The following is a 13,657-nucleotide window of genomic DNA, read 5'->3' on the forward strand; positions in this document are numbered from 1 at the left end:
TATGTATATACTTGTATAAGAGGCTTTTTACTTTTAAAAAATCCAGTAAGTTTAGCTTGGTGGATCAGTTTGGACTGGAGCTGTAATGGCTTTGGGAAGCGAGGTGAACAACCAGGAAGCTGCTGAGCAGAAGAAAGACGTTGTGCAGTGCTCGTGCATATTGCAGGGCTCCGCAGCAGCTTAGGGGAAGATTTGCTCACCAGTAAAGGGTTTAGGAAGGTCTCTGCTCACTGTATGGCATTAGTCAAACCCCCTGAATCCTTGGGCTGTACCGAGGATGGCAATCTCACCACTGCAGACATGGATGCTACTCCCTCATGTGGAGCAGTGGGCTCAGTTCTCGTTCTGTATGAAACACGTGGCAGAAATACAGCGGGGAAAAAGTAGATGCATGAAAAGGTTGGGAATATTTGGTTTGGAGACGAGTCAGATAGAGTTATAAATAATAAATGGTCTAGAGAACATAAATTTGGGCTTTTAGGCAGTTTCATTTTTGCCAGGAACAAAGGGAATTGAGAATGAAATTCAGATGAGTCTAACTCACAACTGATGGGAAGGAAACACTGCTGTACACCAGTGGGACTGTGCCACGAGGTGAGGAGCCTGGCGCTGAGCTGCCTGAGGAGTGGGGGGGTGCTCTGAGATCAGCCCCATCTGGTGCGCTCCTTACAGCGTAGCAGGCGCGTTCATTTTTCATAATGCATAACTGAGCACCCATCATAGATTTCTTGACTGTGTCTTTGGCCTGTCCCAGCCACTCCCGGCAGATGAGGTTGAGTTGCAAAGCTTAACTGGCGTAAATAAGGTAGCGGTGTGCTGTGAGCAGGGTAGAAGGGGACAGCGTGCACTTGCTGTTCTGGCAGCCACGAGAAGAGCACGAGTGAGTGAGCTGCAGGACAGCAAGCAGGTAGCCAGCACATGCCCAGGCGGGGGGGGGGGGGGTCACTGGCCGCCGTGTCTGCACTGTGGCCAGGAGTAAGTGTTCCTGCGTGGTGAGGGCTTGAAGGTGTCATGTATTCACCTGGGCTGTGTCACGGTGTGGGCTAGGGGTGCCACATCTGAAGTGATCTGAGCTCAGACTTGTATTCCCAGCGTTTGTGTCTGGAGGAGACCCGTAATGCGGTCTTGTTTTTAATGATGTAATTGCGTTGCTTGGATTGCTTCTGACTGCCAGATGCTTTTCAAAATATTCCAGTTGTGATATTCACATAGAGCTCTACTCCCTGATTAAAATTCCTAGTTGCCAGATACAAAGCTCCTCCTCCTGTCTAAACAGCTTTGCAAACCCGTTTTTTCCGTGCAGTGCAAGTCTCTCGCTGTGGGTGCCCAGCAGCTCTCAGGTTTCTGTGCTAACTGTCTGCAGTGACATCTACTGACATGAGCAGAGATTGACTGCAAGGTCTAAGGGGCAAAATTTACTGATATATTAATCCAGTATCTCTTCTGTTACACTGTCACCTTCTCTGCTTCCCCCGTGATGCCACTCTCAATATTTGGCTGGTGGTGTCTCCCATAACCGTCCCCGTGCTGTGTGCAGTGTTGCCCCTGGTGCGGGCTCTCCTGGGGGCAGCTGCCGGGAACCTCGCCGTGAGACTCTGCCACGACGTTCACAAAAACCTGTCCAAAGAAAGCACGTTACTTACGTTTGAAATAATGCTATCTGTTAATAGTGCTGAAAAGCTGCTGTTATTTCTCTGAGTGTTGTTCTTCCACTTCTGCTTAATGATTTGTTACATCTGCCATCGGGACATGTATGAAAATGACATTGCAAACTGTTTCTCTTGTATGCACTGTGAAATGCCTAGCAGATACTTAATAATGAGTAGTTGAGGAGCTCTGCAGGTACATTTGCTCATTTTTCTTTTTTAATGATGAACACAAATTGATCAAAAATCAAGATAAATTAGGAGAATCCTTGCACACCTTGAATCTCAATCCATTTTCTCCATTTTCGTCTCTGCCTTTCTAAGGGAGTTTGCTCAGTTTCTCCTTTTAACTTACTTTTATAGCACAACTTTGTTAATTGGTGGGCCTAACAGGTCCTTTGCTTGAAACTAACGACAATTGCAGTGAGCTGCCTGCTGATGATTGTGTTGTAAAAATGCATGTGCATCTGTCTTGCAGAAATGCTGCTCATGGATTCTCACTTATTCAGGTGGACAGTATGAAGGTCACCATGAAGGATATCTTACAAAAGGCCTTAAAGAGAAGGAAGGGATCACAGAGAGGCTCAGGTGGGTTATTTTATCGTATTTTCTAGAGGGTAGGGTGTTTTTCCATGAGCATATTTTATATCTCTTTTTAACTGTTTTGGAAGATGCTCAGGTTTTTTTCAGTAGGTATTGTGATCTTCAGTACCACTCAAAAGCAGTTCCGTGTGCAGGTTTGTGTTCTAGATACTGGCAAAAAGCAGGCAGGGGAGGAGCTGCGTAATGTTTGCTGCAGAGCAGTATATCCATTACTGCAAATATTTATTTATGATAACAGAGCCATTTGCATTCAAGTCCAGTAGTGGTAATTTGAGATGATGGGTGGAAGTACAGTAAGGCCAGTCCTTCACAGAATTTTAATACTTTTGATTTATATAAGAAAATGATGCTTAGTATGATTTTTAAATAATTTAAAGGGTTCATCGCTACTTGTAGAGAAAAAGAAAAATTTACTTTCTGCAATGTTGTCAAATAGTACTGTTATAGTTAAGACATATCAACATTTAAAAAAGAAAATTTACAGTACTTGAATTTATATTTTAGAGCAATGCTTTTCCAGGGTGTAAATGGGCATTCACATATATGTTAGTGTATATATTTCAAAAGTGTTGCTGGAAAGATCTCTCAGCCTTACAAGAAATAATTATGTTGAGAAATTGCACCGAGTCTTGTCACACAACAAAGGAACTTTAATATAAACCTATCTATATACAAGGTAGAGATAAGGATCTTGTCTTTGTAAATGAATGAAACCTCCTTATATACATTTAGTTTTAACTATGGGAAAAGAAAATAAACCCTGTTCTCTTTAGAAAAAGTAGTTCAGTGTGGTTTTTAAACGAGTGTATAATCTGTCATGGATTTAATTAGCTATCTTCAGATGAGAGCTGAAGTTTTAATAAAAGTTAGAAGAGAGAACACAGTGAAGGACACGGATGAGCTGTCTCAAGGCCATATTCCAAGGGAACGATAAGAGCTGTAAAAAATGGCAGAGGAGAGCAATTGAATGAAGCAATGAAAATCTGATTCTCGTAAAAAAAAAAAAAGGGGGGGGGGGGTGGGAAGGAAAGAGAGAGATGCTGGTAGGGGTGGTTGTAGATGAGACCCGCCAGCGTCTGCAGCAATTTGGCTGCTGGCCAGGAGTCATTGTTCACCCTCGGCTGTGGCGGCTCCGTCCAGATGTGCCAACTGCACGTTTCAGCTTTTGCCAGCTGACTGCGCCGTTTGATAACCAGCTCTCTGGATGCCCATCACTGGCCGCAGAGATAGAATTAAATGATGATGATCTTCCCACAAGTTGGGAGAGGAAACAATGCATATAAATCTTGATTTCATCTCAGCGTGAGAAGTCTTTATCCATCATCACTCATAATGAACAAGTCGTTAGCTGCGATGAATGGTGTTCTGTTTTTTTCAAACACCTCTTTTGTTCACTTTTTGGGTGACTTTTATTTGTTTCCTGGGGTCAGATTTCTCTTCCCTGAAGGGAGGTGGCTAAAGGATTCACTTAGCTCAGTCTTTAAACTACTTTCCTCCCTTGTGTAACAGATGTTTTACTCTTTCACCCATTTGAAATTTGGTTTTGCTTTTATTTTGTTATTTTTGCTCAGTAGCTTAGAAACGGCATGGACCTGTCACTTATTCCTTCAACTAATATATTTATTTCTACTGTCCTGGCCCTCCTGCTGAGAAAGCTTTGCAGTAAGAGGGTATATAAGCATGTGTGTATCGTTTTGGAGGGTTTTAATTATACAAGAAATCATTTAAATTTACTTTTAATAAATTATCCGTGAGACATCTCACCCCTTTGAGATATGACCATCATCCCTGCTGTGGATATAACCATGGTAGAAGTCCCAACTAAAAACCTCGTGGTTACTTATAGGCGTATTTACTTCTGAACATGTAATTGGGTTGCTTGAAATAGTCGGTGTTGCAGATTTCAGTTGAGCTTGTGTATAGATAGGTCCAGAATCAGGACCTGCGGCTGTAAACTTCATGAGTTGGAGTCACTGCAGGAAGAGCAATCACTCTAGGGAAAGGTTTCTACTTTAATTCCCATATTACTGAATTTCATAAATGAAATTTTGTTTGTTTTATTTTTTAACTGTTGGTGAGCACTCATAATGCATTATTGAAATTGTCATGTCATACTGCCATGTGGGTGAAGGGACTTCTCAGGTTAGGTATTTATGTATTAAATTGGTAAATCACTTAAACTTTTTCATTAAAATTATATTCCCTTATCCAAAACTTCCCTTATTCCCAGTTATTTCCCTTACCCAAAACTGTGATTCATCAGTCAGTGTACTTCGGTGGGGTGGGGGTCTCCAGAGGGTCTTGCCAGTCATCTTTAAAAAAGCAGAAATTGCAGCCGTCTGCACAGAGGGTTCCTCTTGCCTGCCCTGCCCTGGGGATCCCAGACCTTTCCCCGAGCCCTTCCACTGCCGCTAGCGGTGAAATGCCGCCGAGGCTGACGGGTGCTTCAACCTGGGATGCCACCACAGTGGGCATGGCTAGGCCAGAGCAGGAGCAGGAGGATATTGCCATCATTCTTCATCTGCCACCCGATTCTTCCTATTTGGAGTGGATATGCCTCTTACTTTCACTGGGAGATGCACAGATAAATGGATTTAAGATCAGACTATTATACGGTCCCATGCCGTTGTAGTTCAAGTCATTATTAAGCAGTGGATTAGGATGTCAAAGTTCTGCATAAAAGATAAGACATAATTTAGGAAAAGCATTTCTTCTTATTAAGCAATGCTTCCTTTTAAGTTGATTGTTCTGATTTTTAGAAAGTGATAACCAAAAATAGATGTAATATGTTTATTTAAAGCTTTTGTAATAGTTTCATAAAATATAAATGCCCATGAACTTTTCTGCCCATGCTCAACATGCCTCCAGACCAGCCTTCACAGGATGAATGAATTTATTATGTTTACAGCTGATGCTGATTTCAAGTATTTGTGTAAGAAGTTGCTCTCTGACCGATTTTCACTGCTGACTTACATGACATTTTTCAACTTGGTCCTGTGTTTCTAAGAAAACACAGATCTTGGTTGGCTTTTTTGGGTGAAGAAGAAATTGAAGAGTTTCTCTTGTCTAGTCAGGAAGGGTATATTCCAGCATGACCAGGGCTAAAATACTAGACCGATTTTCCCTATTTATTTTATTCAGACGGTAGTCTGCAGCTTACAGGTAGGTTTTCCAACAAACAATTGAGCCACAAGTTCCTGAAAATCCATATGCTTCAGCCACCTCTGAGTCAGTGACCTTCTGAGCTTCTCTATTTTTTAATTTTGTTTAAAAGTGCTGTTGCCATCCTTGCAGCTGCCAGCCCTTGCCTGCCTTGGAGCACCGGGCTGATAACGACACAGAACATTCCCCTAGGCGAAGGGTCACGCAGAGCCGAGGTTTCTGCGTGTTGTTCCAGCGCGTGCACCGGCATTCATGTAGCTGTAGTGTGAACCATGTCTGCAAAAAATATCAGTGTGTTTATTTCAAAATGCCTTTTTTTGAAAAGACGAAAGCTGAATAAAGGCTTTTGACTGCAATTTAACTTCAAGCCAGAGATTATTTGTTGCAGGGAGACATAGCTCATTAGAAGGAGGTAGAAGTGGGGTAAAACCTTTGTTTCATAGAAAGCAGCATGAAAAAAATGGAAGCACTATTCTGATTGTGCCTAGCTCTATTTAGGTATTATGTTAGGTAAAATTATTGCAAACTATTCAAACTACATTCCTTGCAGCTTTCCTTTCTTAGTGTCACAAGGCTTTTGCCTTAGATGCATGAGCACTGACTGTTTTTAAATAATAATTTTTCGAGTCAATCAACAGGAAATGCAGGTGGTAAAATAACCTGTATGTGTTACAGCTGAGAGATCCACGGCCCTTAAGTCATTTAGTAGAGGACATGGTTGTAGTGAAGCAGTGCTTTGGGAGCCCGGTGACCTGTCCCACAACAGGCAGCAGCAGGGGGTTAATGGGAATACTGTATCATCTCTTGCCACGTGCCCAAATCGCCAACTGGAAGAAATGCATGGGAATGGCTGCAAGTTAGGGAAAAGCCTGTAACAACCAGTCAGTGCTACATACTGGAGAAGATAAATCTGCAGAGGAAATTGTTGAGGCAGATGTTTAATTAGCTGGAGTCGGGCTGGATAAATCAGGATAGGAACTGTCTATGCAGATATGCTGGTGTGCCGTCCTTTTCTCTGGGCTGGTTTCATTGTCTTTTGAAAAACTAACTGTTCTTTTTGCTTAGGAAAGAAGCAGGAAAAACAGTCATATAACCTCTCTGTTACTGTAATGGATTCCCTTGTGTACACTCATAAAATAGAAAATGTAATTGATGTTTTCTTATGGTAATGAAAAATAACTAAGTAGAATACTTTATCATCAATTTGTTTAGCCTATTGCATGCTCAGCAGCATGTATTGCAGATGCATATTTTACGCAAGAGCTGGAAATAAAACACTGTTGGTTGTGGAATGAGCTCCCAGAGGAGGCTGGTCTAATCCAGCAGTGGACCACCTTGAGGGAGGCTGGGAGACATGTCTCACGCAAGAGTTTTCTCAGAAGAGGCAGGATGGGAGAGAAAGAACCTAAGGAGGAGGGGTGGTACCCTACCCACGGCAGGTCGCAGCGGTGAAGAGGCAGAAGCTGAAAGCTCCCTTGGTGCCACAGGGACCTTGCTGCACCCATCGCGTTGGCCTGGGCGGGCCGTGCTGGGGTGCAGGGGTAAAGGCCCCGTGGAGAACCCCAATATCCATAAATAGTTTAATTGCATTGTATAAACTTGCCATGTCTTGATCTCTTTAGAGAATGGTTTTGAACATTGTGAGCACTCCAGCAGCTCATGGTTTAAATATAAAATTGGTCTGCGATACAGCAGAGCTACAAAAAGGGAATCATATGCTTGAAATTGTGAGCGTGAGAACTTCTCGTTCTTCCTGAATTTATCAGTGAAAATGTCAGATATGGTCCTGTCTGTATTTTGGACAGATACAATAACAGAGTCTTAAAAAGCCTTCTTAGAAGGTGAGATTTGGGCGTTCTAGTACTTGGTATAAGTCTGCTCCCTGGAAATCAATTAATATTAACTTCTAAAAAAGGTAGATACTAGGCATGCTTTTAAAATCCCACACTCATGCTTTGCAGAGGAAGTTTTGTAGGTCGTACAGATCATGTTACATAACTGTGAAACCATTATCAATATGATGACTGGATTTGCTTTACTACTTAACAATTTTCCTACACAGTCAATCTGGTGTGTATTTCTGCTGGTGTTTTACCAATACGTCTGTGTTACCCAGTTAGCCTAGGAATTTAGGTGATGGTAGACGTACATTTTAAATCTTACATTTTAGGAATGCTCTCAGCTGGACCAAGGAAACCACATTTTTTGCAAGGCAAAATGCAGAGCCCCTTATGTTCAGATACTGCAGCACAGCTGAGACTGGGTCTGACAGCATCCCACAGTGTGCAGTAGGCAAGTAGATCTTATCAGGCTTTTTATATCTGCACTGAAGCCTGCATTCAATATTTCCTATAAAATATATTTGCATGGCTTATGACTTTAAGAACATAAGAAAGATGATGACTTCATTCTTGATACTTTGTGTATCTTGATGCCATGGTGATTCTCAAATTAAGTATGTGCAGGAGCTATATGTACACTTGAAACTCTTCCCTCCTTTGAGCTGTCTCATTCCTTTTGCTTTTCAACAAACATATTCTCTGGGATGCCAGTTGCCTTTTCCTCCAGACCTTGACTGAATGGACTATAAATACTAATGTAAAGTAAATAAGAACGCAGAGAGAATGTGTACCAAGGCTTTGTTTTCAAACAAATTAAGCATTGATGTCAGTATATAAAAACTGAATGTTCTTAGAAGGAAATGAGAGACACAACTAAACCATGTAAAATGCTGAAATGTTAGAATCATCCTGCCTGTTTCTGGTCCATGTCAGCCTCTCTTCATTTGAAATTTCTTGTGAACAGAGAAGCCTTGTCTGATTAATCTTGTCTGGTTTTAAGCAGAAATTCTTTGCAGGGTGAACATGCTACTGATTATTATTTAATAGCTGCTTCAAACTGCAAACATCCCTGAAGCAGAAATGCTCAGTCCTTTTAAGAACAAAATGCTATACAAGTTTAATTGTTATAAACAATACCTTCTGCCAACATTTCACAGACATGACCTGTATTTTCCGTAGGTTAGGGTGAGAGTTATTAACTTCGTATTCTGTTCGGTTTGGAGAAAGACTAATACTTTTTCTATAAATGAAAACAGCTGCTTTACAATAACATTCAAGTCCCTAACAGCTGTCAACTAGTGCTTTTTTCATTCTTTAAAATGTGTAAAGTGACCAAAAATAGTCTAAAATAATCTTACTAGTCTGGATAAGTGTATTATCTCACTGCCACGGGAAGCTGAATAATAAGGAAAGAGAAAAATTCAAGAAACTGAGATAGGAAATAAAAATAAAAGTCTCCATGTCATATTTTAGTCTCTACAACAGAATCAAACTAATTGTGGCTGCAAAGGCCACTTAAAATAATGTGTTCTATCACCAGCTAACTCAGAGCACAATCTACTACAAAATCATCTTTTGTAATGGTTTATTATTCCTGTGTTTCAGATTTGTTCACACAGAGCTGTTAAGTTATCCTGCAGAACTTGGAGAGCAGAAGCTCCAAATAAAGATGCTGCGTGAGGCTCGTCCTCCACAGAAAGCAGCTCGGGAAGGGAGCTCGGAGTTCTCTTTGGAAATTCACTTTTGAACATAGAGGTCTCAGCACCGCTGTTAACATCAAATTTCTTGTCTTAAACATGCACCCAAAACTATTCATAACCACGTTTTATTCAAAACTTAGATGGGGCATAAGCAAAACCAGCAATGTGAAGATCCCATTTGTGTGAAACACCACTTACTGCCTGGCACCCTGCCAGGCCCGGGGGAAATGGCGCGGATGCCATCGTGCCGAAGGTTTTCGTTTAAACCTGTCCCACGATTCTCCTGTTCCTGGAGTATCTCAGCAGTTCTGTTTGTAAATACTTGGTCCTGCTGCGGTGGTGCCGTATGATTTGTCCAGCTCCTGCCTGCCGCAGGTGCAAAAGGAGCTGGTGCTGCTGTGGTGCCGGGAGGGGGCACGGCGGCTCCGTGTCCCCGTGGCCAGTGGCACTGGGAGCGTGGTGGGGGCTGCGGGTGGGGGAGACTGGCGGTGGGTGCGCAGGACCTGAGCCATCTATAACACACAGGTTTGCTCCCTCTGTGGAGCAGGTCACCCTGAGTTGTGGCGGCAGATATATTTCCGTAGGGTCCTCAGTGAATCCGGTATCTGGAATGAGGGCCAGGGGTCTCTGCATGTGCAGAGATGACACCTTAGACTTTGAACCCAGAATCTGCTTCCTACCATGTACACATCTCCGGTTTTAATTTCTGAATTACTGAAAATCAGGTCTTTAGAAAAGTATAACACTGTGACTTTTACAAATATCCCTAATCCCAAAACAGAGTATAGCTTTTGTAAGTTCCTAAACAGAGTAAACTACTTGGACTCTTACATGCTGGTTGCCTTGAGATTACTGTTGGCATGAATGGAAAATGTTCCCGTTATTGTCCATCAGGACATGTTTTTCTTTCGTCAGAGGATAGGAATCTGTGCCCGGCTGCAGGGAGCCCTGGGGGACCTTGCTGTGAGCCTGTGTGGAGCCTGCTGGGGAGCCCATCTCCAGCCCTGCAGGACCCCCTCTGGCTCAGAGCGGGGTGCCCCTGTCCCCCCGGGGCACCTGGAGCTGCAGCCACCCCTTGAGGCAGGGGTGCTGGCTCTCCCCTCCAAGGGGGTGGTTGCACATGGCAGGAGAAAGTAAAATACGAGGAAAAGTAAGGGGAAGGATGCTCATTCTGAGCATCTTTGGGATGGCGCCGGCTCTCCCAGTTCACCCTGGGGGTGATCAGGTGTTGGCAAGCACAGGAGAGGGCAACTGTCGGGCTGTGGGTGTTAAGGTGGCCGTGTTAGCTGTGGCCTTGGACTCCTGGCTGGCACCGCCACGTCGGGTCTGGGGCTGGGTGGCTGCTCCGGCTGCCAGGGGAGCTGTGTGTCCCCCCTGGGCTGTGTGCCCCCATCCCCACCTCGCAGGCAGGGGAATGGGACAGAAGGTAAGGGCTGGAAAGACGGGGAGGGATGTATTTGTATTGCATATATACCTGTATTTATTTATATACATTAAAAAAGGAGGCTTAGGAAGATAAACTGTTTAAAACCACAGGCCTGTGATTAAAGCATTTTTAAGAGATGAACCACAATTAGAATAAACTGTCATTAACGTTTGATACTGTCACTGAATGATGGTAACTGAGGAGTTTAAATTTAAAAGTAAATATGTTAGAGTAGGCGATGCATATGTTTGCTCTGACTCTTAAGGAGATGGAAGCCCCAGCATCTGTGACAGTGAAAAGCCAATTAATTTGTATTTCTGTGTGTTTACATGCATGCTTTTCTGCTTAATGGTAGTTTTGAGCTTCTCTGGCTTTCAGTGCTTTGTTTTGGATAATTACAGCATCCCTGCAGGGTGTTGTACCCCTGGTTATGAATGGCTTTACCTGGAAATACTTCAGAAATTCTGGTTTTCCTTGCATTAAGCTGTTTATATTAGCGGGATTTAAATTAAAAAGAGCATCGATATTTGTAGATCCTTGGTCAGGGCTCTCCTGCTTGCTGCCCCCCTTTCACCAAAGAGGCAAGGTGGTAAAAAAGGCGTAAGTGAAGCGTAGAGCCCCCGGTTGTCCCAGCTTTCTCCCGGTTCTGCTGGTCCCGTGCTGGGGCGGTAGGGGCTAGCTGGTCCTGCGGCTGCTCCTGGGGGAGCTTCTGCCGGCTCACAGCTTTCCTTACCCCTGCTTGGCACCCTCCGCCCCATGTTCCCAGAGCTGTTTGGCCCCGCTGCTCACTGGCTGTCTGCCGTGATGTCTGTTAGGGAAAGAGGAAGGGTTGCTTGCTTATTATTTTTGCAGCAGATTTTCCTCAGCAGGATTGGTGTGGTGCAGGGTGAGCCCCTCTGTGCTGGAGAGGGTGTGATGGAGGCTGCTTGAAATTATTTCCTTCTGTCTACAAACTCCATCTCTGTTTTGCAGTGGTAATAATTTATTTCAGCAAGCCCTTTCCCACCAGCCTGCTGATGCTGAGCAGACACTGACCTGATGGGGGGGACGGGGATGCTGGTGTGCGTGGAACAGCTCATCGGGAATAAAGTTTGTGAATAGTTTGTCAGAATAGAAATAGCTCGTTAGTTCTGTGCATTTGGGCTGATGGGATTCTGGACATCAGCCTGAATGGTTGAGGAAAATTTTTCATGCCTGGTCTCTGAAATGAAAGTGAAATATTGAACTGAGTCTATTTTAGAGCTGTTGGTATTGAAATCATACATTTATTGGTTCTTCTGGGTTGGTAATAAAGCTGTAATTTATGTGATATTTTAAATTCTGTGATTCAGTGTTGGGATGATGGAGACTTTTTTTGTTTATTTTATCCACTCTGATGAAAGAAGGTACTGCTGATACACCAGGTAGAGTCGTGGGACCGTCTTCTTCCTGCTTGTTTTTTGTGAAGCTTGAAACGCACCCGTCTGGGTGCTTGTGTTGCCCTTTGCTGCCGTGCTGTCACTTCTGTGTCTGTAGCAGGGGAAGGACCTTTGTCACTTCACAGTCCGAGTCAGTGTGTAGAGGCCTCATGTTGATCTGCATCTCAAATAACCACCTGAACTTGGACTGGGGGATGCTCGGCATGCTGGGATGCTTGGGATGCTGGGATGCTCACATCGTGCCCTCCTCTAGGCAGCAGAGTGTGGAGGGGACTTTGGGTGGGTCAGCTGGCACATGTACTGCCCTGACATTGTATCTTCAATTTGTGATTTAAAAAAACCCACCTAAATACGTATATTGGTATTTCTGCTTTAAGATACATTACATTATAGATCAAACACGATGATTTCTTTCTCCTCTCAGCTTTATTTAGAGCTATATTTTGCTAATGCCAAAAGAATAAAAGTCTATAGTAGCAATTAAATAAAGCACTTCTGTTAATATTCTGCAAAGACTGGTTTGCTCCTAGTTATGTGCATGTTTTCTATTCTTCAGAAAAGCAATACATAAATGAAGTGTTTGTTTCTTTTTAAGGGGCTTTTGACTAAATTCTTTAATTTCACTGGCTGTCAAGGTAGTGTTAAGTAAAATGGGTTTGAACTGCTGTAGTTTTTGTGTACTGGACTAGATGTCAGAAACCTTTGCCGTCACTGGAAATTCTGTCACTCTGGATTTACTATCTGTTTCCCACAGCTGAATTCTTAAGCAGTGTGATTTAACACCTTGGCTCTCCATCAGCCGGTCCTGGCATTTATTTGAATGCATTACACCACTGGTTTCCATAAACTATTTTACAATTGTTTCATATAAATGACTGTTTATTTCTACAAAAACCATCTGTATTTCTGCGGAGAGCAGCAGATAACTGTATGTAAAATTCAGTAATGTCACAACAGTGTAAGTTAAGAAAAAACAGATTGGACAGAAAAAAAGTCTCATGCTTGTGCTTAATGTTAAAAGTTTGTTTTCACTATTTAAATCTTTATTTATTAACCAGTATTTGCATTTGTAATGATAAAATCTTTATTCCACTTCAGAGGTGTTGAGGGGCTTTGGGGATTTTTAACGTATAAACAGATTTAAGATGTCCTCATAGCAGTAGGATTTGAGATGTAAACATTCTGGCTTTACAGCTATTTCCTCTCAAACTGTTTACATATTTTCTGTGGTTTTATTGTCATTGCCGAGCGCACAATGGAGTCCTTGCCCCTTCTGTCATGTTCGAAGAAAAATCCTGCAGAAGGAGGCCTGAGACCTCTCTCCATTCCCAGTTTCTGTGCTCTCCACAGTGTATTGTTCCCTCTCCTCAGGCCCCTTTTGTTCGTAACCCTGGCCCAGGGTCTGTGTCCAGTGTTGATGGGACATGTGCTCCCCGTGCCGCTGCGGAGGCAGGTTGCACCGGGGGCTGGCAGGGGACGGCGCGGTGCCTCGCTTTGCCTGCTCCCAGCCAGCACCCCAAGGAGCAGCCACGCTGAGCTATTTTAATTCTTCCATATGCCACCCATGTGCTGGCAGAGGGAAAGCTGGAATCCAGTAGTCTTACACTTAGTGCGACTGATACTTTCTGACAGACTATTTGAAATGATAGAAATACATAAACCTCCTCTTTTTTATGACCTTGTAATAGCTGCAACATATTTCCAGCAAATATTTTCTATGGCAATAATAAAAAAGTGATAACAAAAAAATAAATATAAATATAGTTTAAGCTCAAAAGAAATCACACTTTGAAAACCTAGGGTTGGAGCAGTGAAGTAATAAATCATGTATCCTTGTGAAAGGAGAAACTTGAAATAGGAA

At 43.0% G+C, this 13,657-nt stretch overlaps 1 protein-coding gene across 3 annotated transcripts in view; it reads left to right on the forward strand.

Moving 5' to 3' along the window:
• MAPKAP1 (MAPK associated protein 1) overlaps nucleotides 1-13,657 on the forward strand; it is a 107,325-nt gene that overhangs the window by 57,989 nt on the left and 35,679 nt on the right. For all 3 annotated transcript variants that reach the window (XM_056351215.1, XM_056351213.1, XM_056351214.1), the window contains exon 7: nucleotides 2,125-2,234. In XM_056351215.1, the coding sequence (XP_056207190.1) occupies nucleotides 2,125-2,234 (110 nt within the window). The remainder of the gene's footprint in view (nucleotides 1-2,124; nucleotides 2,235-13,657) is intronic.

The sequence above is a fragment of the Falco biarmicus genome, chromosome 9 (genome assembly GCF_023638135.1).
Source record: "Falco biarmicus isolate bFalBia1 chromosome 9, bFalBia1.pri, whole genome shotgun sequence".
In the NCBI taxonomy this organism is placed as follows: Eukaryota; Metazoa; Chordata; class Aves; order Falconiformes; family Falconidae; genus Falco; species Falco biarmicus.